The 27779-nt window shown below is 44.9% G+C and overlaps 3 protein-coding genes across 3 annotated transcripts in view; all 3 read right to left on the bottom strand.

The window, feature by feature from the left end:
- timm50 (translocase of inner mitochondrial membrane 50 homolog (S. cerevisiae)) overlaps positions 1-12935 on the bottom strand; it is a 30389-nt gene extending 17454 nt beyond the window's left edge. Inside the window, exons 1-4 of the mRNA XM_036536920.1 lie at positions 12723-12935; positions 11659-11824; positions 10528-10559; positions 3203-3224 (exon numbers count right to left, since the gene is read on the bottom strand). Coding sequence (XP_036392813.1) covers positions 3203-3224; positions 10528-10559; positions 11659-11824; positions 12723-12935 — 433 coding nt within the window. The remainder of the gene's footprint in view (positions 1-3202; positions 3225-10527; positions 10560-11658; positions 11825-12722) is intronic.
- A 3858-nt stretch (positions 12936-16793) lies between these two features.
- On the bottom strand, positions 16794-19973 carry zgc:171927 (uncharacterized protein LOC100124616 homolog). Its single transcript, XM_036536182.1, has 6 exons — positions 19954-19973; positions 19467-19539; positions 18330-18425; positions 17931-18026; positions 17664-17795; positions 16794-17015 (listed from the first exon to the last, which is right to left on the bottom strand). The coding sequence occupies exons 1-6, from the start codon at positions 19965-19967 to the stop codon at positions 16794-16796; spliced, it is 633 nt and encodes a 210-aa protein (XP_036392075.1). The 5' UTR covers positions 19968-19973.
- Positions 19974-22154: 2181 nt separating this feature from the next.
- Positions 22155-26710, bottom strand: zgc:113149 (uncharacterized protein LOC541363 homolog). The gene is made up of 4 exons (XM_036537534.1): positions 26575-26710; positions 24858-25433; positions 23678-23731; positions 22155-22759 (listed from the first exon to the last, which is right to left on the bottom strand). Exons 1-4 carry the CDS (start codon positions 26708-26710, stop codon positions 22236-22238), a joined length of 1290 nt encoding a protein of 429 aa, XP_036393427.1. The 3' UTR covers positions 22155-22235.
- Positions 26711-27779: the final 1069 nt, after the last annotated feature.

Raw genomic sequence — 27779 nt, 5'->3', positions numbered from 1 at the left:
GGGAGAGGACGTGACTGACGCCCAAACAGTTCTCGTCTTAGACATACGGTGCTTTAATGTGCAGACCACCTAACAAAAGTAGCGGTGTGAGCGCAGGGGCAAGCTTTGCAGGTGCTCATCTAGAAGCAGTGCAATAAACTGCTGCAAGGCTCATTCAGGCTTCTGCCAGGGAGTCACTGAAAAAAACGAAATCTCTGATCCACTGTAGTAAGACCCTCAGCATCCCACTTATTCCACTGAAACACATGCGTTGATGCACCTCCAGAAGGTGCATTCCAAGACATAATAATTTCATAACAGAACCACTATATCCGCACGATGAAAAGTGCTGCAGTGTTTTCGGTGGCACAGGTAGGGCAGGGTACTATTGGTCAGAGACCAGAGCGTCCGCTTAAGCATCCAGACGCTGGCGCCTGGGTCTGCCACCCCTGCCACTTCCAGTGCCCGCCCTCCTCGATCAATCTGAATGCCGTCACTTGGCGTGGGAACACGGGTTTTTTTTTGAGGGGGGGGAGGGGTCCCCCCCTGTTTGCGAGCTGGACCCTTGTTCCGGCTCCCCGAGGACCGCTCCACAGATGAGTCCCGCTTGGGCCTCCCACTCGCCGTCTGCCAGCCAAGGGAGCGTAAAGCGCGAGGGCAGCTTGAACGCCTAGCAGAAGCCTGCCTCCGCGCTCCCGCGGGAGACCGAGGCGTTTTACCCCGGCCCCTAAGGTCATCATTACCCTTCATTATGGTGCGAAATGGTGTTAGCGCATTAGTGTTGGGCAGCATCTCTCCGGGCCCTGAGGTAATGAATCTTCTGGGAGAGATGGGCGAGAAGGGGGCACTGGGGAAAGGGTGGAATTAATTATGTGATTATTATATCAGCGCCCGATTGTTCCGCGTTTAGGCCGGCCGCTCCTCCGGCTCGTTTTAAATCAGCGTTAATAAAATGGTACAGCTGTCTCTCCCTTCGTCTCGGAAAGAGGAAGGAGGGAGAAAAAAAAAAGATTACCATAGCTTTGTAGCAGCCACCCCCCCGCCCTCCGCCCTGTTCTGCTGTGATTTCATTAGCGTTGCGACTCACAGGAGAGCCGCTCTCGCTTAACACACAGGGCTGAGTGGGTCTCACAGAGCGCGCTGTGTAAAAACCGCAGCTCCTCCAAAAGCAAAATCAAAAAAACATTTCCACAATGTATAATAAAGTTTATGGTGCAGATATGAATTCACTGTAGCGATTTCAAAGTACACATTTGAGGACTGCTTACATACTTATTTTATTTAAAGGTGTTACTCCAATATAAAAACCAAAAAGCGTCAACTATCAAATTTACTGTGGTAAGCATAGCAGCCGCTTTTCATAGAAAGCACAGCAGGGAACACCTCCAATGACGAGCGGTTTCTCCTTGGCTCAGATGCCATGGGACAAACGTCAGGTATGTGAATTAGCCTAATTCCATGCTGCCTCTGGCTTCGGTCTACCACGGAGGTTTTGTGCATGAGGCAAACAGATACACTGGTCGCAAACAAAATTTTCACAGAACATCAAAGGCTTGGCTTTTGATACCATCGTTTCTAAATACACCACGTTAATCTACCCATTAAATTAAAGGTAAAAACAACACGTATAATGGTAAAAACGTGACAAGGAATGCTCTGAACAAAATGTTCCCAGCACAGAGGGCACATACTATTGGATCACCCCAATCCACTGTGAATACCCAGTGGAGATCAGTCCAGGCCCCTGACACTTGACTCAGGGTCAGGACAAGCGGTCGAATGGCTCATGGTGCGACGGGGTAAGTGACATTTTGATACACTGAGGTATGCTATCACAGCACACAGAGGCTGGACAGGACTGCTGCTAGCGGAGATCGATGCTGAACCCTTGAACACTTCCTTCAGTCTCTTTGGTCATATGCCCCTCTCTTAAAGTGGCTGCATCAAAATCATTCACCAAACAGACCCTAGAGTTTATCCTATTACAAGCTTTTAACCAAAGAGAAGCAAGGGCTCTATCGGTGAGGTGGGGGAAGACTTGATGTGCTGATAACCGAACTGAGATCAGTACATTCACTGGGCAGGTAGCAGTCCAACCCAGATAGGCTAGGCTTTGGCATATTAACTTAGTACCTGGAACATACACAATCCAACTTGATGAGCATGGATTTCTGAGAGCAACCTTTGAGTGTTACCATCTAGAGCTTGCCAGCTTGTCACAAAAAACAAATCTGCACTAATCACCAGCAATACTGTGCTCCAAACGGCGATAACAGGGATACTGTACTGTTAATTAGGGATCTCAGATAATGCTAGCATTTGTAGCTTCTCATGACAAATTATGCTTTTCACAAGTTTCAAACTGCATCTTTGCAATGCGCCTTAATTCTAATCCCACTGTGCTACAAAGTTGAGACTGACAGGAGTTGCCTGGCCTTGGGTCCGGCTTGGAGAACTGGGCAAGTCCTACCGTCTTTCCCAGCTTTGTCTGCCTTCCACAGGGACACTTTTAAGGATGACAGATGATGGCAGGGGACTCTGGGGGACCGGGTGGCATTTGGTCGTAGGGCAGGGCCGGTTGGCACCCCCCTTGGCACAGGAGCTTGGGGGGGCGGGGGGGGGGGGGGGGGGGGTGTTGGGTGCGCAGGGTGACAGATCTGCACGGGTCGATCCATCACAGTACCCCCTGACAGGGCTATAGATGCGCAGGCCAGCCAGAAGGCAGTTAATCTACGGCTGCCCGTGTGTGCGAGTGTGTGTGTGTGTGTGTGTGTGTGTGTGTTGGGGGTGGGGATGGGGGGGTACAGCATATTGGGGGCTATAGATATGGAAATGGATGCTGAACTGGCCGAATATTGCCAGAGGGCTTTAAGAGATCAGGCAGCAGGACTGGGCCAGAAGTTTCTTTTTTTTGGGTGGGGCGGTGCACAGATTTATAGGATCAATCATTCCGAATGCGCATGCTGTCACACAAAGATGCGTGCACACTCTCCCCAGCTGCCTGCACCTGTTCACTTTACATGAACACAAACTAAAGCAAGTAGCCCTCGTTTCAATGCAAGGTTGGCCTTCCATTCCTTTCATTTTTCTGTTAAAGTCTCTGATTTAAATCATTTCCAAGTAGGGCAGAGAGAAATGAAGGATCAAAGTCTCCATTCAGCTGCAGTTCATTTACGTTGCAAACTGCTTCATCAGTGAAGTAATAAAGAAGACTATTACTCACCATTATCAAACTCATCTGGAATCTGTAAAGACAGAAAAACAGACATGAGAGATGGACTTTCATTTGAACACACAACTTAATTCCAATGCACAACAATCTCAATGCTCTGGTAAATCACCATGATTTCGAAGAGTGCCTGCCTGAGTGAACTGACAGTGTCACAGCTGAAAGACAGTCTATTTTTATGTACACAAACCGATGCTTAGGGGTGTAGACATGATTGCATCATCTTTTGGAATGCACTTGTCAGACATTTGACATGCCAACCTGTCTTAACAGTGAACCTACAGTATCAGGAACAGGAATCTAGTACTGACTCTGTGATCATTTTAAGCTCCCCTTGCCTAAGTACAATTGTTTGGGCTATGCTTGCAGCTGAGGAAGCTGATTCTGGATCACGTTTGAGCAGAAAACACCCAAAAAGGTCTGGATAGAGTATGAGTATTTCGCCATATCCTAGCAGGAATATTCTTAGTACTGTTACGCTAACCTTGTGCTAATTAAAGAAAAAAAAACAAAAAACAAATCACAACACCTAGGCAACACACCACAACACAACTGATTACATTAATCATTTAAGTGACACGACACATTTAAGTCCAGTTGTAAGCAGACCACCATACAATGACCACAGACCCTTACATTTGCAAACAAACTGAATGTGTGGGACCATGCATTCTGCAGGGCTGTGCAAGTACAGTGTGCAGCTGACTGCATGTATGCGCATACGAGCGCAGATCTGTATGTGAGCATACCGTATGTAAGTGACTGTGTGTATGCTTATACAAGCGTGGCCCTGTATGTGAACCCACAGCATGCATGTGACTCAACATATGCGCATTCAAGCGCAGACACGAACACGCAATAAGTGACTGCACGTTTGTGCGCGGGCACGCGTGTGAATGTACGCGCAATATACGCGCAAGCAGGCCCTGTGCGCGCATCAGCCCCCTCTGCTCGCCCCTCCCCGCGTCTGCGCAGCCTCGCGTCCGCAGCGTGCGGCGTCTTCGTCCCACCAATTACCAGTCAAATTAATCTCCCAGCTGATGAATATTCAGCTGCATCTGCCAGCAGGTCCGGGGCCCACCTGGGGGTCCGCCTGCTGATGCCGGCGAGGTCGGGGGGGGTGGGGGCAGCAGGACAGCGTCCCACTGAATGCCACATGCTGCACAGTGGGGCCACCGTGGGAACAGGGGGAGCGCGCGCGGGTGTGTGCGTGCGTCTGTGTGTGTTAACACGCATGCACGATTGGGCTCCTTAAAGACCAACCGCATTTCTTAGTCTGTTCTTACTGTGTCTACTTTTTTTTTGCTGTGATTTTAGCATTTACACGCAGCTGTGTCAAAACATGACCTGTAATCCTCTGACAGCACAAAATGCCACTTTCAAACTTCACATGGAACACTTCCTTCCATTTGATCAGTCTGTGCTACTTTCCCAGGGCTCAACCAGAGGACTTTTTTGTGTTTCTAAAAACTACTCATTAATAAAAAGGAGCACGCCTCGCTCCGTGGGGAGGGTTGTTTACACCACGGTTGCCAACGAGCAACACCGAGACTACTTCTGTTACGCGCTTAACAATTGCTGAGCTGCGCTGCCCCTTGTGGTGAAATAAGGTCAATGCAAGAGCTCAGTGATTTTCTCCAGACCACATTACAAATCAGCAACAGACACCCACAACCATATTCATCTGGCACTTCCTTTAAAAGAGGTCAAGACTCTCACAGCATTTACATTCAGCCAGTCTGACATTTCAATCTGTAAGGCTAAGTTATAACTATGAGAATTTAAAAATCTACTCAATTTAAATAGATTTCATAGTATTATATCTTAACTGCACAGAAATGCAGCAATATAGTCTTGACCAGACCCTTTGTGGAATGCTTTCTGTTGCGGAGACAACAGCAATTCCAGAACACAGCACAGGGTGCCTGTCAAAACACCTAACTGACAGCTTATAGAGAGTTCAACCTGGGGTCAGCGCAAAATGAGCCAACTGCGCCATCTGCTGGCGGACTGAATGAGTAACAGTTCCATAGAGGTCTTCACTTGGCAGGCCTCCATGTCCTTCCTGATTTACACTGACACCACTTGAATTTTACCATAAACAATGTTTTGCTCATTTATAGAGACCATTTCCTGTAGGACTGGCTCAGATCTGCCTTGCTACGGGTGGAGCAGCTGTGTTTTAGTAAGGATGTGTCTTGGCGTCATTATGAAACTTAAAAAGACATAGGTATAGAACTGCAGCATCATATGCATTTGGTACTGGACCTATCCACAGAGGTGCTTGCTGAACTACTGATAGGATACAAAATTTGGAGCAGCAACATCCACTCACTCAGAGTCAGATAAATAACTTAAGTGGTGGTTCTCACAGAAGACAAAATGGATATGACCTTGTTCTCTCCTGAACTCGCCAGAATACCTTGGCCTGCCCCTGACAAACAAAAACATTTGTGCTGGATATGGCCTCCTGGTGCATGAAATTGCCCTCAGGAATAATGCAGCTAAGCCCTAGAGAGCAGTCAGACTGGCAGGCGTGGTGTGGTCTGTGGCTGGTGAGCCTAAAGAGATAAGCAATTCAGGATTTCAGCAAGAAGCGTTACTGATTTTTCCCACGTTACATTACTTTACATTATTGTAATTTCGCTGATGTTCTTATCCAGAGCAACTTACACACAGTAGGTTATAATCCTATCCATTTGTACAGCTGGATATTTATTGAGGCAATTGTGGGTTAAGTACCTTGTCCAAGGGTACAACGGCAGTGCCCTAGCAAGGAATCGAACCAGCAACCTCTTGGTTATGAGACCTGCTCCTTACCACTACACCACAATGCTGTCCCACATGACTGAGCAGTGATTCAAGTGAAGGTGTGTGCGATATATATCGAATAGCTATTTCTAGCACAATAACAGCTATCCCCGGTATGTGGCGTTAGGTTCCTTCCCATATTTTTTTCCCTTTAGTCATACCTGATGCGGGAGCACACCTCCAAAGTTCAGTGAAATACTTCTGGGGCAGAAAAATATCACTTGTATCTATATGTTGGTTAACTTACCTATTAGCTTTGAAAAACACATAGCACAGCATATATTTTCACTCTTTATCTTCGTAGCCACGTGTTTCTATCTACCACATGGAAGCAGCGTAGTGCTGTTGCTGTGATAGGAACACTTGAATAGATACAAGTGGCATTTTCTCCCCCGGAAGCATTTCAAATGGCCTCGGAAAACTGGAAAACTGGATCCCGCATCAGGTATGACTAAAGGGAAAAATATACGGGAAAGAAACCTAACGCCACATACCAGGGATAGCTGTTATTGCGCTAAAAATAGCTATTCGATGTATCGCGACGGCTATATTGTGCAGCCCTAGCGCGTGTGAAAAGGGGACGGTCATTGATACAGCGGCGGGGACCATTTTCACAGAGGGAGAGAGAAATGGCTGCAGACACAGAGGCTAGCAGATGAGAGAAAGTTTGTCGCTCCGCAGGGACACGAGAGGAGCGGCCCTGAGCGAAGCCACAACAGGAACAGCCTTTTCCGTGTCCTGCGAGAGGACAGAGGAGGACGTGAGGACAGTCGGTTTCGGTCTGACTGAGCACAAACATCTGAATCCAGTCATCTTAAGTGAAGCGATTCAAATTCTTGGCCTGGTTCACAGAGCTCTAAGCAGTTTACAAAGACCTTCAGGATATTGACCCCCCAAAAATGAGCTACGGTTTGACAGCTAGCGCATATATCACCACTTCAGCTCTGATCCGGCTCTTTGGGACGCCCCTTACAAGTTTGTTGCAAGTTTATTTTTGGTGAAAGTCGGTCCAAGCGCACCGAAATCATACCTGGTCTTAACACCTTGGATTGCGTACTGTGTGAGGCCCTACAATCGACAATTATTCGTAACACACCATGACCCTCCAAGTAGATGTCAGGTGGCGTTGCTATTTTCAACAATCCCCTTTCATTGCGGGGGTAGATCAGCACTCAGGGAAGACCAACAGCCAAAGAAAAACATTCAGTAATGTACCGTGCCAACAAAAAAACAGTCATTTTCTGTAAGCCGTTAAGCGTTTCCTGTAGGGTCACGGCAAAAAGCAGCAAGAGAGCCGTGGAACTGGACAGATATACGACAAAAGATACAAGCGCAAAATCTAAAGTACACATGGAAGATGAGGAACATAAGATGTTGCAAGAGGAGCTTGTTTTATTTTATCAGTCCCCATGAGGCTGCCACTACAAACAGCTGAGGCAAGATAAGTGTAAAGCAAAAAGCTGGGTGGCTTGATAGAAGTACCTGGTGTGTGTCTTCTGGGCTTATTGTAGGGTAGCATGCGTGACCAGTGGTCAGCTCTAATATTACGGCCAAATCCTGAGGTGGCAACATTATGGATTCCCCATTTATGAACCTGTGCGGTCTGTCACCCTGCTGAATGTGCAGCAGCACGGTCGGAGTGAGTGTCCGGTTCACTCGCTTGTGATTTTCCGAGAACCCCGATATGCCAACTCAGATCTAGAAGCAGGCTCAGAGAATAGCTTCATGTCTGCACCGCATAAACTGAAACAGGCCTGGTTGATCCAAACCCTGTGCTACTCCAGGTGCCGGGGAAAGCGCTGCCGTAGAACTGATTACCATTACGTCCAAATGTTGAGACCCAGATGCGAAGACAATAAAGCTGGCGTGGGAACGGGGCTCGGACTGGAGGGGCGTGCTGCCTCACTGCGCAAGGGGCACGTGAACGCTCATTTAGGGTCCGCATGTCGCCTAATTCGCGCCAGGATGCTGCTAAGGGTGGGGGTGAGAGGAGCTCCTGGGAATCTCCTGGGACACAGCGAGTTCCCGAGCCCTGGTTTATAACCTCACACCAGGCTGATAGCAGACTCTGGGCCTGGTCTCTCTAGCCCCCCCCCCACACACCTCTTCTGAAGGTGGCGGGACTGTTCCTGGAAACACCTTTTGGCAGGGCTCGACGGAATCGGACAGTAACATACCGCCAAAGCAAAGCTTGCCTGTGGGGATTCATTAATGACAGCCGCTGTCGTCTCAGCGCACTTCTGTCCCAGAATGCAGTAGTGCTGTGGACCAGTCCGCGAGGCTACTGGCACATTCCTGGCCTAGTTGCTAATTTTATTTGTGGCTACAAATACAGCCCGCAAAAAGCCCAACAAGACATCAATCTTACCTTAGTCTCTCCTCCCAAGCACCGACTAATATGAGCAACACATCTGATTGAGAGGATGCCTTTTAGGTTCCTTTTGATCTTTGAGACTTGCAGGCAGTGACTAACGGACAGCCAGAGGTACATACGGACAAAGGCCTCAGTCAGTTCCTGAGAGGAAGCTATAAAAATGAGAGCAGTTCCTAGAGCCCTTTCTCAGGGCAACACCTGACTGCCTCCAGCTAGCCCACATCCTCTGATCTGCCCAGCGGCCCTGGCACACTCCGCAAAAGCCCTCACACCAGGGCACGAAGTGTGCCCCTTTGATGTGGATGAGTGCCCTTCCACACTCCCAGGCCCAGGCTCTGGCTGGACAACACATGCCCTCACACCAAGGCACGAAGTGTGCCCCTTTGATGTGGATGAGTGCCCTTCCACACTCCCAGGCCCAGGCTCTGGCTGGACAACACATGCCCTCACACCAGAGCACGAAGTGTGCCCCTTTGATGTGGATGTGTGCCCTTCCACACCCCCTAGACTCAGGCTCCGTACGGCATATGCCCTAATATAAGAGCACGAAGTGTGCCCTTTCATGTAAATGTGTCCCCTTCCACACCTGGATACCCAGGCTCTGGCTAAACTGCATGCTCACACCAGAGCACAAAGTGTGCCCTTTGATGTGGATGTGTCCCCTTCCACACCCCCTCTGGCTATACTGCACACACCCTCGCACCAGAGCACTAAGTGTGCTCTTTCATGTAAATGTGTCCTCTTCCACACCCCCAGACCCAGGTAACAGCCAAACCCCCCCACACACGCTCTCACACCTGGATGGGAAGTGTGCCTCTTTGATATGCGCCTTTTCCCCAATCCCTGCCTAGCCTAAAGAGCAGGTGACATGGCACACAGCCCTGCACCAGCGCACAAAGTGTGCCCTTTGACAGGTGGCCCCTTCCACACCTCGTTCCACCGCAACAAAGTGAGGGGCCCTGTACATGCAGTAGCATCAGCTAGAAGTGTGCTCTTTGATGCGCTTTCCTGTCCGCACTCCCGGACCCAGGCTGAGGCCGCAAAGTAAGTGACACCTACATATGAAGTGTGCTGGAAAAGGGCAAGGGACGGGAACCTAGGAGGTGTCTCTTGCTCTGTGGCCACACACAGGTGAAGGCCTGTGAAGACAGGATGTAGAAGGGGACTGGACAGTGGGATGAATTTGATAAGGAGCCATTATAAATTCACCCCACCTTTAGCCAAATCCAGATTCTTCCTGGTATACTGGTATATTCGTATCAAAAACATAACAGAAAGGGTGTCATCTTTCACATTAAACAATATCAAACAAATGCTGAAAAGCTGGCTTTACCCTCTGTTTACCATTCAAAGCAGAGATTGATGCAGTACCACACCTATCGCCCTCAGCAAAGCAACCCTTAAGCAGATGTGACATTCTCTGCTCACTGTATTAATGCATGTTGGTGTTTACATATGTGGCAGAATAAACCTCTTAAGATGTGGCGCCTAGATTCTGAGGTTCTAAAACTGAGGATGACAATGGCCATGGGCGTCAGTTTGTTTTGAAAAGTGCTGGGGACAAATAAAGTTCAACTAACTAAAGGCTTTCAGAAAGTGGTGGGGATGAAATGGGCCACGACAAAAAGTGGTGGGGACATGTCCCCAGCGTCCCCAGCGTAAATGACGCCTATGACTATGGCGATACAGTCTTTCTCTCTCCACTGAGGCAACCAAGTGTTTTTAACAGCATCGTTATCAACGCTGCAATCCGCCAGGCCGAAGAGTGCGTGTTACATGTTGTTTGGTACACCAGCAAACGTTGTACAGAAACGCCCAAAAATCATCCAGCTCTGTTCAAATGGCATAATCCTGGAGGAGGCAGGGAATCCAGCTTCAATGAGGCCCAGATCACTCACAACTCAGCTGCAAGTTCTCCCCTTCCACGCCGAAGCGAAGGTGGCCCTGTTAGCCAAGCTGAAGATAAGGCAGCTTTTGCTGCAATGTAATGGAGGGGATTCCCGGCTTCTTCACTGCATTCACTGTCAAGTGTCTTTCTCTGTGACTGATGGTTTCAGACTGACTGATATGTTTCAGGTGATCCTTTTTTTTTAATCCAGTAAAGCATGACATGCCGGTTTTGATGTGAACATACCTTGTTTCCTTGTTCATCAACTGAATTGCTACCTAGAAATGAGGTGAAAAAGACAAGGAAGTGCAAATTACAATACTGATCATCAGAGAGACAAAGACCTTGCAGGTGCAACAGTCAGATCAGCTGGTCTGCTCTGCCATGGCTGGAATATCTATACTTGCCGTCTTCTTCCAGGCAAGTTGATGTCTTGCACTGAATAACTTGAACTTTTTCAGATAAATGGTCATTTTCTTTTAGAAAAAGGAATTATGGTTCCTAATATGGGCATCTGGAATATGCATTCATAATTGGCAGCTTTCATGCATGACTTTAAATATTCAGTCGTCAGTATTTTCAAGCAGAAACATATTCACATAATAAACAATGCAAGAAAACACAGCCTCACTATTTGATCTGCCTTGTGATACCTAATGTATGCCTACACTGTGAGCTATACTACTTTTGCTTTGTAATAAAAGCAAAACCACCACACAACCACCTTTTTGTCTTGCAAGTTGGAATTCTTACAACTGTTTTGGAGGTTGCAGCCATTCAACCAGGGCAAGGCATCTAATATCGTTAAGATGGTTGACCTTACCTCTACATTTAGGACAACATTAATGAGGCTTGTACCACAACAATGACATACACTGTCAAACCCACATCTGACTGTGCAGTTGCCATTCATACATATTTGCTTTTCTGCCATGATCTTACCACATAGTTATTCATATTAACACATCATTTGCCAGATTTTTGGACAATGATTAATTGCACAGATTCATATCCCAGGCTTTACATGTAGAGTTACTTGCAATGTACACACATGCACTCTATAACTCTGACTAAACCAAACATGGTGTTTGCCTAACCCAACATTCCCCCCAATTGATACACTTCACCTCATAATAATTATAATTAATTCTGCCATATTCCAAATATAATGAGTAAGATTTTAACACAGCACAAATACATCAATGCCTGAACATTAATACTGTGCAATTAATGTGCAACTGAAGTTAGTCACTGAACATTCCATTAAACAGTGTTTGAGCAGCACATACACTGTTATGCACTGAATGAAAGTAACCCTCACCTTCCATGCTGCTAGTGAATAATAATAAAAAAAAATGATAAAAAAGGCCAACTTACCGAATATGTACACGATGCCGACTGCACTGCCGAGCCCCATGACGCCGGCTAGTCTGAGTACCATCTTCTTGGCGTAGGCTGTGTTCTCTTTCTGTTTCTTATCCTCGCCCTCTTGCTGTTTCTGGTTAGGGTCCCCATCTCCCTCCCCCTCTGTAGGGGGCTGGCCCTGGGATCCAAACGAAACAGGCGTGTGACACCTTGAGCTTTGAGCTTTAACTTACTCTATACTGGAACACAATCAATCAGCCGACGCTGAAGTTGTCAAGCTGACTGGCGGGCATGACAAAACTGCTTGGAGGTGAAACAATATGACATGCCACATCTTTCTCTTCAAATACTCCAACAACTCTGTCAACAGAAAAGTTGTCTCTGTCTAACCGTATACTGCTATAGCATCGAATACTGCAGTTGCTGTGAAATGTATTCAGTGCTAACCGGCACCAGCCATTTAAAGCACCAACAGTAATGATAATGGAACGATTGCTAGGATTTAACAACCTAACTACAGTAGGTAGTAAATGCTGGCTAGTCATCCATATCAGTTACACCAACACAGCTCAGCAGACAGCAAGCTAGCTATGATTTCCTAACTACATCAAGAACAACTTGTCTGTCACATACTCAAATGAGTGTATCCGCCTAGCTACCTGTTTGGTCGGGCTGGCCTGCCAGGTAACGTTACCATTGAGGTTCCATGATGGGGTAGCTAGCTACAGTCCCTAAGGATGGCATCTGCTCCCTAACTAACAACCCTGGCAACCCTGATGGTTGTCCATTTACCCAGCTAGGTGAGATTATTGAAAACCACTGTTAACTGTGGAGGGTGTCTTGGCTTCATTCATTCATACTTACGCAACATTTTGGCAGGAAAAAAAATGGCTCCACAACATAGCTAGATAGCCAAGCTAGTTAAAATGTACTTGTTGACACTGATGCTCAATAAAGTCCTTCCTATCACACCACCATGGCCACCTAACCGACTTGCCAGGTGGCCAACGTTAGCTAATGAAATGTCTGAAAATGAAAGGTATGTCAGACAGCTAGTTAGCAAGCTAGCTACTCACTTGACTCTTTTGCTGCTGTAGTAGCCTTTCCTGCAGTATCGCTTGAGCTAGTCCACCAGTGCCAGTAGTCTCTCCTCCTGTCGATGGGTTCGTTGACAGTGCCCGAGTCAAGGATAACAGCGCGGAGCCTGGACCACCTCTGATTCCGTTGCCCAACCTCAGGAGGCCCCGGCTCGCCCGGACACACATGGGGTACACAGACACCGCCGACATCTTGAATAAGATACCACACCGGTCGCAGAAACGCGAGTGAAAAGGACAAACGTCACTGATTGGCTAATATCCTTTTGACTGAATGTCAATGCAGACAATAACACGCCTGGGGCCGCTGTCGTCACCAAAAAAGGCGGGACATAAAATGTCTGCTCCAATCTAAATGAAGATACCATTGACCTTCGAAAGAATTCCGAAAGGGCCATGGTAAGTGAGGGCACTGCCCCAAACACTATTTTAAAGTTACATCACCGGTTCAGATGAACCTGTCAGACTGTAAAGTTCATCCAAAGATGGTCTACATATTTAAAACATATTTTGTGCATAATTTCCACCGACAGTTCCCATGTTGTATATAAGTCTCATTCTGCTTTTTAAAATAACACGAGGCTGGCCAACACGCGTGAATAATAATAATAATAATAATAGTAATAATAATAATAAACCTATTATGGCTATCTGCACGTTGGAAATTTCACTTTCTCTGTCAGAGTCACTAGCTGTCTGTCTCTCCTTCATGCAATTAATTCTGGATTGAGAACCTGAAGTACACTAGTGTACATGACGCTGTAGTTTTTGTATTTATTTTACTCCATATTGCCACTAGAGGAACATCTTGTGCTGTATTAGTTCAAAGACCGGGCGGTCCATTGCCGGCGTTGAAACCTTGCAAAACAGCACGTAGTCTGGACTGGACACGAATGAGCGCAACACATGCACTTATACACATACCTTTAAACTGTATACACATGATGAACGTCACAATGAAGAAAGAAGGGAAGAGTAAGATGAGATTAAAGCCTTTATTTTTTTTGTAGATTTGTTCAGTTTTCAAATATTTAAAACAGGGACAGCGAAGTGTAAAAAAAAAAAAACAAAACAAAACAAAAAAAACTCAGCTGCTTGGGAACTATCATCTCTCATAGCCCGTGCTCGACACCCACACAAGACACTGCGCGTGGCATGGGTTGGAAAGGCCAGCAGCCTTGGCCCTCTGAAAGAGAATGGTCATTTTATTTGACAGGGATGAATTTGGGCTTGGCAGTCTGTTACACTTCTCTGCAGTCATCCAGGTCACTGGGGAAGGGTGCTGTACCTGTACATCTGCTAAACTAGACCCCTGTGGTGCTGGGCATGTGGCGGAGCCATTAGACCAGTTCACCGAGTGGACATGTGTTCAGATCCTGGATGGGGCAGTGCTGTTATATCACTGAACAAGGCACTTCCCTCCCCTACTCTTGAAAAAAAAAAAAAAACAGAATGCAGATTGCGTCAGCTTTGAAAATGTAAGTGTTCCCTCGACAAGGTGAATGGTATGGAAATAACATATTGTGGTACGAGCTGATGTGCCAGTCAAAGGTGGGATGCCACAGTCATCCCATCACGGTAATGTGCTGCTCTTATAAGAGATGCAGCTGGGAAGAAAATTCAAATAACTTCCTTGCTTCTTTTGTTTTACTGTGTCTCTGAATAGTAACATATCCACCTCCAGACAGTAGCTCAGAAGCTACCGCCTACTTTTGACTGTAAATCATATATACATTCTAGTCAGTGGCTCTGAAACAGGCTCAGCGCCAGGAGAAAATACAGAGGGGTGCAATTGCAACCCACAGGGGGGCACAAAAAGTCACAAATACTATGCGCTGGGCCTGCTCTGAAATTGTCTACTTCAGAGTAGATTTCACAGCCTAGAAAAGTCCAAAGCATGTTAATTCCCTCATAGCTGCTAAGGTAATTTAGTGAGTCTGTATTTGTAGGAGGCTCTTGTTTCTCCAGCAGTCTGAGAATATAGGCTATCTTTGGCACCTTTCAAAATATTCATAACTGGAGTGAGCTCAGTATTGATAAAGCTTTTCACAGGGGTTACCTGAGAGTACCTCTTAAAATGTAAGCCCAGTACACATTGGATGGACAATAAAGCACATCATGCAGTGACCTGGGATTTGAACATACAATGATTATTTTGGTGCTGACAATTCCTTCAAAATTTTCACTTTGTTGCCTGATATGAGGAGCAAAGAACTGGTTAAATATTTGTGTGTGCAACTTACTGTTTATACTGCTATTTTGTGACAGTACAGGACAGTAACACTTTGCCTAACAACTTCAGGATGTGACATAGCTATGAGTAGCACAAGCAAGGGCTTTGCAGCTGTGGATGAGTTGCCTTCCTTGACCTTTTGATTTTAGGTACAGTATATCTATGCTCCAGCCTTGATCAGAGTTGTAGGAGCAGTGGCTTCAACCTCAGGAAGAGGGGGGAGAGACAGGCAGTGACATGTATACGTACATGTGTGCATGCATGCATTTTACTGTGTAAGTCAGGTATGTTAATGACGTGTGACGTGTGTTGATCACATGTCTGTCAGTCACTAGCAGTGCAACGCTACACGCAACCAGAAGCACCGAGCTCTCAATGCAACTCTGAGCTACATAAACTGAGTAACTGAGATAACAGTGTAGATGACAATAGCAAAGATGTTGTGAGATCTTTCTGTCTTTGTAGCGTTAAGAGTTTAGATACTCTTCTCTGTCCCTAGGCATTCATGTTAACTAAACCTCATTGAATAACAACTGGTTTTGGTCTCAGTAGGTACAAAATGGGAAAATCTGATAAAATATATCAAAAATGAAGGCCATACGATATAGTAAATAATTATCTTGTTATCTTGCATTATGTTTTACAGAGAATGTTTATTAAAGTTTTTCGTATTTTCCCCAAGGCCGTGTTTTTAGTGTTAGTTAGTAGAGTAGTTTTTAATAATATTATTTGTCTGATAATAGAACGCAGATTTTTACCTTTCAAAAAAGTTTAATGAATCAAAATTTCTTTTAAACTGCCAACATTTAAAGTTTGAATTATCATATGACCATTGGGATCATACTATCTCACATTGTTGGCTGAACAACAAGAAAATGGAACTTTTAAGAAAGTTCAAACAACTCATTTATTGCTCAGTAACAACCAACAAAAAGCCCAAAATACAGTAAAACAGGGCAACTCAACCCAGGACCTGGTGGTTATACCACAGGTATAGCAACAGGTTTTCCAGGTTTTCTAAGCCACTAAGAGAATTGAGTGAAACAAACTGACTCAGGTCATTTGTACATGCTTGATTTCAGGACAGGAATGATGGTCTGTATATTCTGACATCCTGCCTCCACCCCCAGGACCAGGGTTGAGCAGTCCTGTATTAAAACGTATTATTCAATTAAATACAACACCCTCTAGCAGATGTGGCCATGCTCAGTGTCACAGAGTTGCAGCGCCAATTTTTCACATAGCTTAAAATCAGTTTGTTCATTGACACGTAGATGTTGTAGACATAGGCTATTGAATTTCCTTTTCAAACAACAGTTCATCGTGACTGAAATACAGAATCTAGAAACTTCCTCCGATCTCAGGCATTCAGCTTGACCAACCCTACTGTAGACACTCAAATAAATGGTATATGCCACACAATGCACCCTAGGCCCTCAAAGAAAGCAAGGAAAATATGAAGCTTGAAATCAAGAGTGGGAAAATCAGAAAGACATTGATTGTTTATAAGGAAATTTGGACAGCATGTACTATAAAATCGTAGTGTGTTGTGTTTCAGCATGTTTAGTATAATTTTTGATATTACGAAGTTTATAGACATTGTTATCCTTTTATACAATGATGTAATTTTATGACAGAATGGGTTTTGGTGAATAAAGAAGCATACACCATAGGCCTATTTGGAAGGTGAGATCAGGAACAGAGATCACTTTTTCAGCCAAAGTAAAGTGGAGGGCTGGACTCAAGTTAGTTTCAGCATGGTTCTGAGATTTTTAAATCATCGCTTTCATACTGGTGTCTGGATTCGATTTGTCTGGTCAGCAGCAAGAGCTGACCTCCTCTGCTGCTGCTTTTTCTCCCCCTGGCCAGAGGGGGGCGCTGTTAATTTTTGAGCTGACTCTGGCAGCCTCATTCTGAACGCTGTCACTCCCCAGTCGTTTCTGAATTTCTGTGGCCATGGTGAGGAAGGCCTTTTCCACATTGTTGGCGTTCTTCGCACTGGTTTCCAGGAATGGAATCTGTAGGGACATGGCAAATTCCTGGAACCAGCAGGCCAGGGAGCAAAGAGGAAGGTTTAGCACTTGTGTCATATTTAGCCAAATGTTATGCCTTGTATATGTCAAACAATGTACTGTATTTGTCACATCTCTACTATCTGTAATATCTGTATAATATGTTTATTTATATTTTACATTGTGGTGGTATTGACCAGTTTAATTGATTGGTTACAAGAGAGGCCTCGGGATTCTCGATCCAGTACTTGCTGTTATCTCCTGTAGCTGTTAATACCTTGTAATTCTGACAATTATGTGTATTTGTTGAAACTTTCTTCTCAAGTTAGAATAATCATATAACCCATCCAAATAAGGTGAAATCAATTTGCTCTTAAAGTTTTGGTTGAGATTAGTAAATCAAGGGGAAATTTTCTACTTTTTTCTCAACAAAGTTTGAGTTATTTGTGGGTATTTTATGTCCAGCAAGTTATTCATATTAGTTATTTATGTTATTCATACAGTGCATATTATAATCTTACTATATTCCTGTAGGATATGTCATAAACTGTTAAATGGAATCTAGCACTATGTTACAGCTCTTTTGTGAAGAGCACTATAACATATACAATCTCCCTCACTCATTGACTCATTGATAGAGGGGACAGTGCATTTCAGAGCACTACATCTTTGTACCTTTCCAGTGGTGAAGTCCACGACCTTTTTGGATGCCAGGTCACACTTGTTCCCCACCAGCAACTTGGAAACATTCTCACAGGCATAGCGATCAATCTCCTCCAACCATTGTTTTACATTGTTGAAGGATTCCTGGAAATGAATTTGTGTACACATAAGTGTGGTTTTTTAATACAGTACATAAATACAGCACGACATCAGCGCATATCTGTTCATCACCATAAATAGCAGTTTTTGACTGCTGCTAGACTGTGAAGGATATATCACCTGATCAGTGACATCATACACTATGATGATTCCATGTGCCCCTCTGTAGTAACTGGATGTGATAGTCCGGAACCTCTCTTGCCCAGCTGTGTCCCACTGTTTGAAAGGACAAAAACACTCTTCACACCCCTGGTCCCAGAGACCCGCAGCAACCTGCAGGTTTCTGATTGGTCTACATACAAATGGGTTTGACCCAATCATTGATGACTACGTTTTGTATTCAAATGAGCAATGTTCCCATTTTCACCTCAAATCTGACATTTGCCAATGGTAATATGCTGGAAATCCTTGACAGCTGACTTCCAGCAACAAGACCATGTAGCTCGATTTTACCTCCCATCTTTTGGGGTGCCCATGTTTACTTACTGATGAATGTATTAAGTACAGAGCTCCACTTACAATTTGCAACTTGACAGTCTTCCCGTCCATTTCAATAGTCCTGATCTTGAAGTCCACCCCAATGGTGCTGATATAGCTCTCTGTGTAGGTGTCATCCTGGAAATGGAATACATAAATGGAGGTTGAGAAATAACTGCAGTACCAGTACATTACTTTCTTTATCTGTACTATTTTCCACATTAAATAATAGTAAAGCCATCAAAACTACAAAATAACTCAAATAGAATTATGTAGTGACCAGAAAGTGTTATATTCAAAATAGGCAAAAATATTTTTTGGAAAGAAATTCATGCATAGGCATAAACTTCACTATTTATATTTGTCTAAGAAACAAAGCATTTAAGCTAAGTATTTAGATTAAAATGTCTTTGAATGCACGTTTCCCTCTATTTTAATCAGGTGTGTCCAAACTTTTGACTGACACTATATGTGACCTTAGGGCTGGGAAGTTTATCTACTACTTCTCATTGCTGAGGAAGGCTTTATATTACAATCATAGTGAACAGCTGTTGTTCTGCTCTGTCCCTTTAAATGGATGTTCTTGCTCTTTGTGCAGTGTCCTTTCTATCCAGCCTCTGGCCTTCACATTTTATGTTGATGTCAAAACCCATCCCTATGGAAACTGGGATTGCAAAAAAGAATGGGAGGTTACAATCATGGGTCTTTGGAGTGTTCAGTCAGTGCCTGTAATAACTGTTAATGTTTGCCTGGTGAGTCTGTGTTCCAAAATAAAAACCCAAGGTTAGTCTCTGCTTAAATGTTATGTCTGAACCATTTAGAACTGAATGGGTAATTTCTGTTTTAACAGCCAATTCAAGATCAGTTTACCCACTTCAAATTCTAATCTGAATTATCTTCTGTAAAAAGGTCATGGTGACTCAGGTTCTGTGTGTGTGGGGCTAAGCCCATCTTCACTTCACAAGGACTACACTTTGCAGCTAATAAGAATATATACCTTGGGTTTCACTGATGGCTACAGACTGGCTCAAAACAAAGACCATACAATGAATCTTGATGTGTGCTCTATGTAAGGTCCTCAAGCCTGTGGGCTCTAGGACCCAACCTGCTCATGTGATCTCTGTCGGCGCTGTGGCTGTGCTCCTGGTCCCGGAGGACAGGATTCAGCAGGTGGCCTACCGCAAAGCGCAGCAGCAGACATGACTTGCCCACGCCAGAGTCTCCAATCAGAAGCAGCTTGAACAGGTAGTCACTGGGGACAAAATGATGTCATCACAACACTACCGACTTATTTACACACATTCGGTTGCAGCATACTTATAAGCATCTGTATTTTTAATATCTCTGATCAGGCAACATCTTTCTTTTTTCTCTTAAGTTTGAAAGAAGTGATGATGGAGGTTTACATAAAAGATGGCAGTGTTGTGGTGAAATAGTACACTCCCATATGCAGGCCTTATTGGATTACCTTTCTAATAAATCATTGTCTTCGGTATACACTGTTTCTGTTTTGTTACACCATTTGTAGTCCAGGATAAATACTTTATCAGAGGGATCACATTTTTCACGATAGCATTCAAGGCCTGTGCATTTGGACAAAGTGTTACAGAACTGATTTCAATGGTCAAAACAGAGAGCTGGATTGCTACAGCTAGTATGTACTTACTACTCGGGATTCATGGCCAGGTACTGGCTGGTGTATCCAAGCGGATGATTGTGGAATAACTGGAGTGAGTTCCTTGACCGATGATCTTCTCTCTCCTTCTCCTTCCTCGTTGCGTGTTCTGTCCTTGTGAGGCAAACTGCACCGACAGAGTACGTCGAGCTCCCCCAAGCCCATCACTTATTAAAGCCCCGAGATTAGGTTACAAAGGACAATTACCTGGGCCTTAAAGCTACAGCCGGGCCAATGTGGGAACAGCAGACCTGTGTGGTTTTACCGGGCCCTCAAACCACCAAAGGAGAGGTGGGTAAGAGATCAGAGATGCTGCTGAAGATTGCAGAGGATGCGGGCCTTAGTGATGGGGATTTAGATCAGGTTCAAGTAATGCCTCATTGAAGGTGTGTGTGTGTGTGTGTGTGTGTGTGTACACAGGCAAGCTGTAAAAACAGTGGTTGGCCTCCAGTAGAAAATTCCTATTTGTCCCACTCGCTCCTTATCCAGGGCATATTCTAGAACATTTTTACATTCCACCCACTTACACAGCTGGACGTTTACTGCAGATATTAAGGCCAAGTAACTTGTTCAAAGGGTCAAAGGGTTCATTAAACACTGAGTCATGCAGCATGGTGCAGTGACCCACTCAAGCCTCCATACAAAAAAGTGCCATTTGCTGCCCCCAGCACACAAGCCTCAGTCTTTGTGAATTAATTCCTATCAAATATTAATTCGGACATTTTGTTGTTAATTATGTTATTCATTGTTTCTTGGCAAGATGATGCATATGAGGAAACACGTTATGAAATAAGTGGGCTTGACAAAATAGGGCTCTCTAGACTAAATAAGGCTGCTTGTGAACACCAGTGAACCCTGTTGCAAAAATATACCCGTTGCCAGACAGACGAATTTGGTGCATTATACTAATGGTGATATAAACACGGTTCAATTAGCATATGAATCAACGGCAGGTGGCTTACAAATTAAGTATTAAGTGGGCTGGATAATTAAATGAGGGGAAAAAGAACACATGACACACTAACATTTCTCAAACGGAATGTCTTCTATGAATCATGGTTCTTTGGATGGATAAAGAGCAGGGACTTATGAGAAAAGATTATCATCCAAATATCAATTCCTATGCTGCGATAAAATGCACACTAGGGACAACAACATGACTTTTGGGGAAAGTGAGGGCCTGTTAGCACCCTCTTTCTGATCTGAGGTTTTGCTTTTATTTGCACTCATTTTTATCATGCAAAATAAATACAAATACATTTACAGTAATACCAGCATTGTCTTTATTACAACCACAAGGTCTGGGCCAAGTGCCACAAAATGCTTTTTTTGGGTCTAATAATAAAAACAAAACATCTTTTACAGTATTGCAAAGTACTCAACCATTCCTCTGTAAAATTTCCTCAAAACGGAATGGAACATCAGAGTTTGTAAGTGTTTTATTTCCTCTCAGAGCATGAAAGGCTGAAGTAAATTGAAGTTAATAAAATTAAGCTAAAAATAAATTAATCTAATACACATATGCAACAAGTGCTACTCGTGGTGCTTCGGAATATTATTAGTTGTGTTAATGACTACTATTATTACAAACGCCATACATTTTTTGGCAATGTTCATTTGTGCCTCCCATTTACAAACTTTGGCAATTTCTTGTACAGTGACAGTGACATATAGCATGTGAACAGTCGTGTTTGGCTGACAGGATCAGAGGTTAATTATCTCCCACAAAAACAGTTATCATCACTGGCTTATTCTATAATCATATGAATTTTAAATAGCCATTAAAGTCTTTTGTTCAAATGGCCCTCATTTTTCTATGGTGACCACCTTCCTTTAGTTTCGTGAACAGACAAATATGTCTCTACTTTACATTATTTTCTTATCATCGTATCATTATATTATTATTATATAACAACTGTAGTAATTATTATTATAACATTACAACCCTGAACACCCACAAATCCTCTTGTCCCAAGTCCAGTGCCCTAACTACTACTCTGCATAACTCAGACAAGGCAACAAACCAGCCAGTGGTTTCTATACATGAGAACACATTTGCTCCTGAAAGCTCTTCAGTGATGTTGGGCTCCTGATAGCTTATCCAGACACCTATGTATCAAAAGCATTTTGACCCTGAATCAGAAAAAAGTCCCCAGTACCCCCGCCATTCGCCTCTAATGTGACGTCCCTGTCCCAGCACATGTGTGCCGATCCACTTGGGCGTGGCGGGAAAAGTCCCTGGGGGAGGGGGCAGTCGCCGGGGGCCACGGTCGCTACGGCGACGGCCGGCCGTTGAGCTTGTCGCGCATCAGCGCCAGCGCGCCGGAGGAGAAATCCCGCAGGATGTGCACCGTCTCCTGCTGCAGCCGCAGGGAGTCGCGCACGAACTCCTGCTGCGTCTCCACCAGCTGCTGCACCGACTCGGAGAGCAGCACCAGCGAGCGTGACACCGTCTCCAGCAGCAGGTTGGCCGCGTGCTGCTCCTGCACGCTCGCCGCCGCGTTCTGCAGCATCCTGTCCCGGGCGGTCGGGGGCACCACAGGGGGCTGCGGGGGGGAATCGGGGACCCTGGAGGACGGCGGAGGAGGGGCGGAGGCCGAGGCGGAGGGGCCGGCGGCGGGAAAGGCGGCGGAGGAGGAAGAGGAGGAGGAAGGCGGGGCGGAGGAGGAGGAGGCGACGCGGCGTAGGCCGGACAGGAGGCGCTCTTCCTCGGCAGTGCTGGGAGGGGGCAGGAAGGGTGGGGGCCGGGGACCCTCTCGCCTATCCCCGTCCGAGTCTTCCAGATCCACCACCTGGTCTGTGAACAGATGCACATACTGATGTACTGAGCAGATGCACACACAGGTGAGCAGGTGTGCACATGCACATTGGCAAGCAGACGCACACACTCACAGGTGAGCAGATATATACACTCACAGGTAAACAAATACATATACTCACAGGTGAACAGATGATTATGCTCACAGGTGAACAGATATGCACACACACATTGGTGAGCAGACGCAAACACTCACAGGTGAACATGCACATATGTTACCAGGTGAACAGGTGTGCACATACTAAATGTTGACCAGATGCACACACTCACAGGTGAACAGATACACACACTCACAGGTGAACAGATACGCACACTTACAGGTGAACAGATACGCACACTTACAGGTGAGCACATACACACACTCACAGACTTTCATGACATGACATACCTGCACCCACGCACATTCTGCCTGCTCCCATATACATAGGCATTGTTATTTTTATTACCTAACTTAGCGTTTCCCAAACCTCTCCTGCACGACCCCTTGTCCTGCATGTTTTAGATCTCTCCCTGCTCCACCATAGCTGATTCAGTTTGTTATTAAGCAGCTTCAGGAGTTCATACCGAATCGATCATTTGAATCAGCTGTGTTGGTGCAGGGAGAGATCTAAAACATGCAGGACAAGGGGTCCTCCAGGAGAGGTTTGGGAAACACTGACGTAACTCATTCTTCCATTTATACAGCTGGACATGTTTTATAGACGCAAAAGGACACACAGGCAGGGCCCAACCTGTACCTGCAGCCTTATTTCAAATTTTCTAGCTGTTATGGAAGTTACAAACTCAGTTCCAATACAATGTCTACCACACTGTCATCAACCAGCCAAGCCAGAAACTAACATCTTGTACAGATGAATCACTGACAAGTTTTTTCAGGAGGCTTTAGAAGGACTTTACCTTCACTGTGCGGAATTTCATAATGCATTTCATAAGATGGAAGCGAAGGGTCACCTAGAAAAAGCATGAGAAAGCAGGAGGTAAAGATATATTCATTACAAGTGTCACCAAAGAGGCCCAGTAACATATTTTACCTTCAAATATCACACTGAAAGAGTATATCTTAATGATATAAAAAGTAGTCCCTCAATAATTTGATACAAGCAAGTGAGTTTAAAAAATTCAGAAATTGTTCCAGAAACACTGGAAACAATTGGAAACGATCCAGCTCCAAAATCTGAAAGAAAATAATTAAATAATGAAATGAAAAAATAAAATAATGATGGAAAATAATGGACCCAGCATGAATCAAGACCAATCAACAGCTAGCAACAAACAACACTGGACAGATCACAAATAGATCACCATTTGTAATGCTTCATAGCTATAACAAATGTAAACAAAGTTATTTTCAAAACCATCCAAGTGCTAAGACATTGCTGTTAATTAGGAGACAACCACGTGCATTGCCTGCCACACTTTCTACCAGAGTTGTTCCAATGAGATCATAGAAAAAAAAGGGAATTGGGATTTTCTGAAAACAAGCTTCTTCAGGGAAAGAGAGGTTAGAGGTCTTCTGTTTCTCCAAATTTTAAAAACATTTTAACATCAAAATTGTTGGTCAATTTTTAAAAATGTTCATCAATGTGTAGAAATTGTGAATTCATCTAAAACAAAATACGTCATTATATTTGGATTTAAACAAAACGCAACACTAAATGCTATAATTTACTAATGTAGTACCGCATCTTACAGTAATGTGAGTACATTCTTACCCTAAAACTAATAACGGTACACAATGATGAAAGATATAGGAAAATAAAGGGAAGGGACACACTATGTAATGCCATACAGAGTGTATTAACCCATATGGAAATGAAATATATTGCAACATTCTGAGGAATATGTTGTTTATCCCAAAAATACATTGGAAATATAATTTAAGTATATGAATAAGAATCAGAAATATATTGCAATACATGAATACTGAAATGGCAATAGTTGTCATATTTTAATATTTTTGTTGCGCTAAAAATATACTATCCAAACATACATTCTCTATATTTATTTTTTGTATGGGAATGCTTATAGAAAGGCTGCTTCGACTTCTAGACAGATCTGAACGAATGGTGCATCTTACCAGATACTGGCAAAGAGAAGGCTGGCTCCCGGGCTGAGAGCCTGTACATGGAGGGGGGCATGATGAGCTCCCCTTTGCGGTTGAGTGAGAGGGGAGGTACAGGCACAGAGCCGGGCATCCCCAGGGGGTGGGGGTGTAAGGGCGGCACAGGCAGCACCCCCGGAATGTCCAGCCTGCCGTTGACGGAGCCTCCCTCCGGGACGGCGCCGGTGACAGGCATGCCCAGCACGACGTCGTCATCGTCATCATCGTCATCCCCATTCTCCTCGGCTCTCCTGTGCCCCAGGCCCGCCCAGCCCCCCGGGTAGCCGGCGGCGCCGTCAGGCGGGGGCAGCTGCAGGATCTGGTGCACCATGTTCTCCACGGGCGAGAGGTCGCGGGAGAGGCGCAGCGGCCCGCCGGTGCCGCCCGCCCGCATGGCCGCCACCTTGCGCTTGGTGTCGCACTTGAGGTCCGACCACTTCTTGATGACCTCGATGATCTCGCGCGGGCACTCGCTGATCTCGTTGATGCGGGCGGTTATCTCCGCCCACGTGCGCTTCTTCACGTCTGCCGAGACGCCCCGATTGAACTTTCCTGCAGGACAGACGGAAGGACAAACACAAATGTGCACATACAGACACATCAGATTCAAGTTCCTGTTGTGTGCTGGCAACTACAGTACTTTCTTTCCATAGCATAACACCTTCTCCCTTAGTCCACACAAACACATAACCTAATTTAGCCACAAATTTTTGTCTCTTCTGGAAATGAATAGGACTTTGTAACTAACAGGGTTCATGTGGTCTGTGGGTAGATGATGGTCACTTGCTGTTAAGCTACAGATCTAATAAAACACACTAAATTAAAAGATCACCTTGTGTACATTTACAACATGGATAGTGAGAGCTATATCAAGGTGCCCAAATCTAAAGCATTGTTTTTGCAGTCATCTTGATCACATCAAATCAGCAGCCACAAAATGTGACTGAAGCTAAAAATGTACACCTCTGACTGTTTAATATAAGTTAGGCATTGATCCAACTAATATTTATCCACGAGGCCTCCTTCAACTACCACTGATAAGTGTTCCCAACAAAGAGCCTACAGCTGGTGTCACCAGTCTGCTCCTGGGATCATCTGAACAGCAAAAAACACCCCTATGTCCCACAGGTGCTGATGGGAGATGTAGTCTACAGCTCATGCAAAAATATTCCATAATGTCTAATAACAGGCTTTATCTTCAGTCTGCAATATATTGCCCAATGTGTGCACACAGACATCACCCTTTTCACCACCCAACAGACCACATCCTGCTGTTCATATCATTGAAGCAGAGAGCAGAGAGGTTGACTAATGGTCATGTCAAAAGTGGTGAGGATGTTACCATCTATGTGCACATCAGATGTAACATCAGAGAACTAGATCTCAAATCTTCATCTCCCATTAGCAGCTGAGCAAATGACATCTGTCAAATAGGTTTGTCTTTTCAATACACTGTGCACTCTGGGCACCAGAAAAGGTGTACCTACTTCTATTCTGTTTGCATGTAAAGGTATGACTGATCCATAAGCATCACAGCTAGACAAATAAGAATGCATGGAGCCTTGTGATGCATTTCATGACTGGGGTTACCTACTAAATGTCAGAGTATGAGTGAGTGACCTAAGCTTTACATAATCCTACTGCAAGCAGGCTCACAAGGTCATGCGGAGGTCCCGGTAAAGGGGAAACTTGCCAATAACGATGTGCCGGTTGTTCCTCACTTCGTTCAGCAGGAGCTGGACCTCGTCAAAGGTGAAGCGTGACTTCCTTTTCCTGAAGGGCACCGTGTTACCCCCGCGCCCGCGGGGGTTGTAAAAAAAAGCCGACATCTCGTGCCCCCTCCCCCCCCCGCCCCCCTCACTCGCTCTCTCTTTTCTCTCGGCCTCTCCGTCTCCGCGCCGTCCCTGCCCCGCCCAGCCCGTGAGGGTGCCTGCTCCTCACTGTGGACCTGAAGGGAAAAAAACATTCACCGATTCATTCACATTGTTCAGGTATGCATTGCAAATGATGGGGGGGAGAGGATGGGAAGGTGGTAAAAAAAACCCAGCTTAACTGCTGCCAACAGTGCTCTGATGACTTCAAATCATCGCTTGATCGCTTCTAGTTAGTGGGCAAACCAAGGACTAAAGCCTTCACTCTCAGACTCAGACAGTCCAAATGTTAGTATGGAGGTAGCTCATCCAGTTAGCAAATCAGCCCTTTCAGTTTGTTTACTCTTATATTCATTGCCAGTGTAGGCAGTCAACTCAAACAGTAAAGAACTACAGAGCAATACATGCCACCATGTGAGGGTTGCAAGTAATGTCACCTGGTTTTAATTATCTACCACAGCCTTGGACTAGTTAATACTTTTTTTCTCCTATGACTGTTGTTGTCCTTAGAACTATGTACCTGGAAATACTATGGAAACATGGCAGCGTGTTCGTTATAATCACAGACACACAAAAAATTAGGTAGCTAACTGGCAGTTCATCAGTTCAGTCAGCCAGGTAAGATTATTTATCTTCATCTTATTTATCAGACAATAAGACCGGTCTACACTGTAAAGTTGAAACAGCTACTGCTCTGTAGTAGTCTGTTGAAGATGTGGTTATGACACATAGCAGACATTTAGAAGTAATTCCATGACAGATTATTAATCGTTAACATCTGGGAGTCTTTTGCTTTCACACTGGACCAATATCAACCACACCGATACTTGTGTTCAAATTTCACTGGTTCTCTAATCTGGCCATTTTATGACATGTTTAGCTACCCAGTTTTGTAGAATGAGTCCAGTGTCCAATACTCATTAGCATTCACAGTCTGCATTGGGTCATTGGATGTTACCACACAACCACAAGCAAACCGACAAACCAGATAAGCCAGGCTGGCACCAACTCAACACCAAACCGCTAA

This window comes from Megalops cyprinoides, chromosome 9 (assembly GCF_013368585.1).
Source record: "Megalops cyprinoides isolate fMegCyp1 chromosome 9, fMegCyp1.pri, whole genome shotgun sequence".
In the NCBI taxonomy this organism is placed as follows: domain Eukaryota; kingdom Metazoa; phylum Chordata; class Actinopteri; order Elopiformes; family Megalopidae; genus Megalops; species Megalops cyprinoides.
Note: the sequence above shows the minus strand (reverse complement) of the source record. Positions and strands in the feature narration are given on the sequence as shown.

Bases quoted from the DNA above. Each gene is read 5' to 3' on its own strand.
- zgc:171927 (XM_036536182.1), bottom strand. The intron at 18,426-19,466 runs GTAGGCCACCTG...TTCCATTTCCAG, and splicing joins GTCTGCTGCTGCGCTTTGCG to GATGACACCTACACAGAGAG. The intron at 17,796-17,930 runs GTGATATATCCT...ATTCATTTCCAG, and splicing joins TGTATGATGTCACTGATCAG to GAATCCTTCAACAATGTAAA.
- zgc:113149 (XM_036537534.1), bottom strand. From the start codon at position 26,710: ATGTCGGCTTTTTTTTACAACCCCCGCGGGCGCGGGGGTAACACGGTG. The intron at 23,732-24,857 runs GTAAGATGCACC...TGCTTTTTCTAG, and splicing joins CTTCTCTTTGCCAGTATCTG to GTGACCCTTCGCTTCCATCT. The intron at 22,760-23,677 runs GTAAAGTCCTTC...ATCTGTTCACAG, and splicing joins TGAAATTCCGCACAGTGAAG to ACCAGGTGGTGGATCTGGAA.